Source organism: Lycium barbarum, chromosome 12 (assembly GCF_019175385.1).
Source record: "Lycium barbarum isolate Lr01 chromosome 12, ASM1917538v2, whole genome shotgun sequence".
NCBI classification, from domain to species: Eukaryota; Viridiplantae; Streptophyta; class Magnoliopsida; order Solanales; family Solanaceae; genus Lycium; species Lycium barbarum.
Genome location: NC_083348.1, coordinates 69,201,259 through 69,207,511, shown reverse-complemented (window position 1 = coordinate 69,207,511; position 6,253 = coordinate 69,201,259). Strand labels below are relative to the sequence as shown.

General features: G+C 36.7%; 2 protein-coding genes across 2 annotated transcripts; one reads left to right on the top strand and one right to left on the bottom strand.

The window, feature by feature from the left end:
* Positions 1-1,842: 1,842 nt before the first annotated feature.
* Positions 1,843-3,063, top strand: LOC132623438 (uncharacterized). Its single transcript, XM_060338195.1, has one exon. It carries the CDS (start codon positions 1,953-1,955, stop codon positions 2,823-2,825), a length of 873 nt encoding a protein of 290 aa, XP_060194178.1. The 5' UTR covers positions 1,843-1,952; the 3' UTR covers positions 2,826-3,063.
* Positions 3,064-3,978: 915 nt separating this feature from the next.
* Positions 3,979-5,017, bottom strand: LOC132622173 (uncharacterized). The gene has a single exon (XM_060336723.1). The coding sequence runs from the start codon at positions 4,950-4,952 to the stop codon at positions 4,314-4,316; it is 639 nt and encodes a 212-aa protein (XP_060192706.1). The 5' UTR covers positions 4,953-5,017; the 3' UTR covers positions 3,979-4,313.
* Between the last annotated feature and the right edge of the window lie 1,236 nt (positions 5,018-6,253).

Genomic DNA, 6,253 nt, shown 5'->3' with positions numbered 1-6,253 from the left:
TGGATAACTAATAGCTCCTCCAGTTTCAATTCCCTTCACTTTAATTTCCTTAGGAATCGAAGGAAAAACCTTTAGCAGCACTTCTAATTTTAAGTCCTCTCACCCGAAGTCGAGGCTAGCTAGCTTAATGAGCTTTTTGCCTTTCACACGGGTTTAAATCTCATCAGTACCGCAGCTGCGCAGCATTCACTACCTCTTCCCCTCCCTAATGCAATCAAAAAATAATAATTGAAAGTCCTCTCGCCCTCTATTCTTTAAAGAGAAAATGGTCAAATATATTATTCTACTTTAATTTATTGGCTAACTTTGTCATCCGTTAGCCAAAATAGTCAAATATACCCCTCCCATCACAAGCTGGGCCCAAATATACCCCTCCCGTTAGCAAAGTTTCAAAAATACCTCTCATTTCTAACATATTTCCACATAAACAAGTCTAGTTATTGGAATTGGGTGACATGGACACCACATGACATTTAACTTATTCTATGTGGTGCCTACATGACAATTTTTTTTTAAAACAATCTAGAAAATTGATTTTTTAAAACAAATCTAGAAAAAAAAAGGCTTTTATTAAAAAATCTGGAATTTTTTTTTTTTAATCTGGAAAACTGTAAAGTATTTTTTTTAAAGTGTCCTAATTTTTTTTTAAAATCGGGATTAATTTTAAAAAATCTGAAAAACTGATTTAAAAAAAAATCATTTTCCAGAGTTTTTTAATAAAAAAATTTCAGCATTTTTTTTAAGAAGTGGGTTTTATAAAATTAAAAAAAAAATCAGATTTTTAATAAAATCCATTTTTAACAGATTTATTTTTAGAAAAATCAAATTTTCAAATTGTTTTAAAAAGAAATGCCATGTAGGCAAGACATAGACTAAGTTAAATACCATGTGGCGTCCATGTCACCCAATTCCAATGACTAGATTTGTTTATGTGGAACTATGTTAAACATGAGGAGTATTTTTAAAATTTTGCTAACGGTAGGGGTCTATTTGGCCCCAACTTGTAATGGGAGGGGTATATTTGACTACTTTTGCTAAAGGAGGGCAAATTAGCCAATAAACTAAAATAGAGAGGTATATTTGACCCTTTTCCCTTCTTTAAACCCATAAAAATATATAGAATACAAAAGTTGAGTATTATTAACAAATTGAGATTTATATATTCGGACTATACTCTCTCTCCTTGAGGAGATAGGTGTATCTGGAACAGTTTTTCTACCCCAAAAAGGTAGGGTAAGGTCTACATACACCTCACCCTACCCAGACCCCTCTTGTCGGAATATATTACTCCCTTCGTCCCAAAAAGATTGTCTTTCTTTCCTTTTTAGTCTGTCCCAAAAAGGTTGAAACATTTTTATATTTAGAAATAATTTAATTTCATGAGATAATTTACAGCCACACAAATATCTAAGACTTATTTTGGACAACACATTTCAAAAGTCTTCCTTTATTTTTTAAACTTTGTGCCAAGTCAAATTAAAATAATCTTTTTGGGACGGAGGGAGCAGTATGTTGTTGTCGTTGCTGTTGGACTATATACTCTCTTGCATTTTGCCCAAACAGTTCTTTAACCACTTTTTCCCTAGAATTTTCAAGTTAAGTTTTGGTACAAAGCTTTAATCAAAATTTTGAACAACTAAATAGTATTTGAGTTTATACTAAATATTAGATCTGTCAAATTTGTATTTCAAAGTCTTTTTTAATTTATTTTCGGAACTGACGGGGACCCAATTCTTGAGTGGCCCCGCATGCCACATACGAATCAGCCCAGAAACCGGGAAGAGCAAGAAAAGTCTTACTACAAGCCCAAAGCAGTCCCTTATAAATCCAGAGATACCTCTCATTCATTTGCATTCACAAAGAGCCGGAGTATAGAGGGACCAAACAAAATAAGAATTAAAAAGAAAAAGAAAAAGAAAAAAAAAAGACATAGTCCACATAGCTAGAACAATATGGCTGAAGTAGTCCTCTACGTTTATGACATGACCAAAGCCGGCGGGCACGATGCACAAAACTTCGCCATAGTCCAAACGAACAAACTCCTCAAAGACGGCGTCAACTTCGGTGGCATCTTCCACACCGCTGTCCAAATCTACGGTAACGACGAATGGGCTTATGGTTACCGCAAGAAGGGCACCGGTGTTTTCAGCTGCCCGGCTGGAAAAAACCCCAGCTACACCCTTCACGAGAAAATTACACTTGGCAGAACTGAGTGTTCCCAGTCCAAAGTCAACAAAATGATAAAGGAGCTTAGCGACTCGTGGCCCGGTAACAAGTACCACATCGTGTCCAAAAACTCGAAGCATTTTAGCAACGAGTTGTTAGAGAGGCTTGGAGTACCTAAGCTTCCGAGTTGGGTGAATAGAGTTGCTAATATAGCTAATGCTGCAAAGGATGCAGTGGGGACTGTGCTTAAAGTGAAAGACGAAGCTTTAAAACGTGTAATGAATCCTATGAATTTCGCTTTTGGCAGTGGATCTAAGAAATCAAGTAGTGCTAAATCAGTAAAAGCTACCCCGTGTGATTTTAATATTAATATCAACTTTATCAGTGAAAACTTTAGGGTGTTTGCTCCTGATATGTATAATGAAGAGGATACTGGGCCTGACAACAACCAGCCTGTTATCAAAGCTATTGAAGGGCCTAATGCTACTATTCCCATAATTGAAGAGGTTGCTGATGATGATGAGCCTGTAATCAACAAAGATGATGACAAGTCTGATGTTATACACAGCGATGACGAGCCTGCTGTTATCCACAAAGATGACGGGCCAACTAGTACTGTTATCCACACCGACAACAAGCCCGTGCCCATGCATGCCTGAGTTTGCACTACTATTTGAGTTCAATGGAAACAGAGTTAATTTCTTTGTTGGCAATTAAATAGAAACTGCTACTATTTGAGTGGCCTTAGCTTGATTGTAACATAGTTCTGTCTTTTTTTTTTTTTTTTTTTTTTTTTTAAGATTGACATGTTTCTGTGTGTTTTCGTTTTTGTCTTGTTCACGTAAAACAATGTTTGTGCCAGATTTAGTTTTAGAAGAACTGGTTCTTTGTTTTGTATATCCTTTGTGTTTTTTTTGTAGGACTATTTACTATATACTCCATTTCTAATCGTAACTTAAATTATGATCATATCAATTAAAGCTAGTTGATCGTGGTATGGTAGCTTTAACTTTTCATTTTTTATATTTTATTTCAGTTAGTCATTTGAAACCCGATGCTTTAAAGTTTAACCGATGAGAGTAGATGATGAAACTTCTAGGCGTTTAAAATCCAAAGTGTGAAGCCAAACTTATGCTTGACCAAATTCTGGAGATATGCTTATTTGAAAAATAGTTTTCGTCTGATGGAGTTTCAAAAACTGTACTTTTCAATACTACTGTAGTAATTTGTGTTTGACGGAATATATTTGAGAAGCACATTTGTGAGTATTGAAGAAATTGGTGCTTGGTCAATCTTTTCAAAAATGCTTTAGAGCTTCGAATTATGAAAAAGGCAGATAGAAGTTCTCTGCACAATTGACGTACTATAGTTTCACTTTCACGTTGGGAACGCAGACAACACTGGAGCTATTTGGAGCAATTCGACCTCAATTTTTTCTTCTCTTTTCTTTTCCTTAAGATTACTATAATTTCTTAGTTCTGCGGTTGTAGGTTCTCTATGAATATTGATATTCGGATGTTAGTTTAATTTTAGTATTAATTTATCGTACTCTATTACGTTAATTATTCAGCAAAAAAAAAAAAAATATCACCTATAGGTACGCCCCTACCTGTGACCTCCACAAAGAAGTACACGTTTCAGTTTTGATCCCCTAGCACAGTTTGGAATATATATTCTCATTATTTTGGAAGTCAAAATGATTTTTGGTCACAAGTCAAAAAGATTTATCCTCTAGTTTTGCCCGGTAAAGTATCGGATGCCAAATTTAACAAAATCAAGTGAAATAACCCTTCCGCCAAAAGATCCCCAAAATAATTTGAAGTTGATCTATGCATTTCTATCATCATGCATGCAACCAGTTTTATTCATATAATAATCGTAGCTGTAAATCAGATGAACAAGTAGTGATAACTACGTACTAATTAAGTAGTACTTCTAGTAAGCAAAAGGAGTAGTACAAATTACATTCGCGTTGCTCGGATCCTCTTCAAATGCCACCGTACTCGTGTCAAAGTTTTCAAAAGTAGTAGTGTATTTTAGAGGATAAGACCAACATAGAACTGCGTCATAAATGAGTAGCGCAGAGATACATATTTCTATACTTGTAGCTAGTCTTAATTAGGCATGCATGTACGTAGCCGTGCTTGTCATTGATCAGAGCGGATAACAGGTGCCGCGACCTTGAAACGGCTAACAGCGCATTTCAAGCTGAACCCAAACTCACTGGGGATATCTATTGCTTTTGAGGGTTTATTAGCAGTAGTAATGCTGAAAGCAAAATCAACTGGATGAAACGCAAGTTTAAACGCCTTGTCTTTCGCTTTAACCACAGTCCCAGCTGCGTCCTTTGCAAAACCACCAATATCAGCAAACCTGTTAGCCCAATTAGGAAGCTTGGGAACGCCTAATTTCTCCAGGAACACGTCGCAGAAATGCTTCGAGTTCCTAGACACCATGTCATATTTGTTGCCGGGCCACGCATCACGAAGATCCTTCAAGATCTCATTGACTTTGGGGGCAGAGCACTCTGTTCTGCCCATTACAATCTTTTCTCTATGCGTGTAATTGGGGTTTTTGGCAGCGGGGCAGCTGAAAACCCCGCTGCCTTTCTCGCAGGACCCGTAGGCCCATTCGACGTTGCCATAAACTTGGACGGCCGTGTGGAAAATGCCACCGAAATAGATGCTGTCTTTGAGAAGCCTGTTCATTTGGACTACACCGAAGTTGAGTGCATCGTGACTGTCACTTTTGGTTATATCGTAAACATGGAGGATCACTTCTGTCATGATCTATGAGACTATAGTTTCTAATTCCTTATTGTCTTTCTTGGTTAGTGCAAATGAATGAAGAGGTTTCTAGGCTATTTATAAGGGCTACAATTTCGTTTAATTTCCAGATTTGCAAGTTTGAAAGAATTTTCTTGCCCTGTTTGGGGATAAATTCCTTGAATCATGGCATCTGGGGCCTCAAGAATTGGGTTCCAATACATGAGACCAACTAGGAAAAAATAAAGTGGAAGGAGCTATATTCCTTCTACTTCCATGCCAGATAATCGATTAAATATTCTTATAAGGTCCGTCATCCTTTCTCTCATGGAATCAAACACAGTGTTAGAGAATTGTTCATATTATCCTTGCATTTTAACATTTGATCAGTTAGATTCCCACATGGGTGGTTGATGGGGACTTCATCACTTTATATGATCTAGTGCAATCTTAACAATCTCGGAGCCAAACTCATCCGGTTTTAGTTTACCCGATCTTGGACTGGCATATTATACTCATTATTATTCATGGTCCAATTGGCAGTCTTGGCAGTATGGGGTGTTGACGAATGAAAATGTACCACATCATTTGATTAATGAGATGAGTGGTCTTCTTATATGACTTGGGCATTCCTCCCCTCATAAGCTAACTTTTGAGGTTGAATTACGTCCAAAATTCATTTCAGCCCGAGCATCTTTCAAGATGCATGACCAATTATACGATAGAGCAATGATAGTTGTTCATGGGGTAATTCTCTCACTCAAAAGGGATACAAGTTGGGCCTATTCTGTTTAAAAGATTTCAACGAATGAAAATGTACCACATCGTTGATTAATCAGATAAGTGGCCTCCTTATATGGACTTGGGCAATCCTTTCCTCATAAACTAGCTTTTGGAGTTGAATTACGCTCAAAATAGGCTCACAGTTATAGTGGAGTTTTGGGACAAATCCTGCAGAGGTGTAGGTTGTGATTTTTTCACCTTTGTGAGTCGGGTGGAAAGTGAAAATATTCTGTCCTTACTTTTTCTGTTCTTTAACATTCCGCAATCTGAACCTAGAACATATAAAGTAATATAAAATAATCCGGTCCATCCACTCGGCAAAAATCAGGCATAACTTAAGTTATATATTTAATCGTGCAAAGTATCACTCTGCATATGTGTTAAAAGTTTACTAAAGAAGTACAAATGATAAAATTCAAATCCAGTAAATTAAATGGTTGGTGGTAGAATTTTAAACTTAAACCCGCAAAGTAATTCAAATCTTGAATCCTCTAACACCAAGTCCTTGGATAGCTTGTGAAACAATCTTCTAAGGCAGT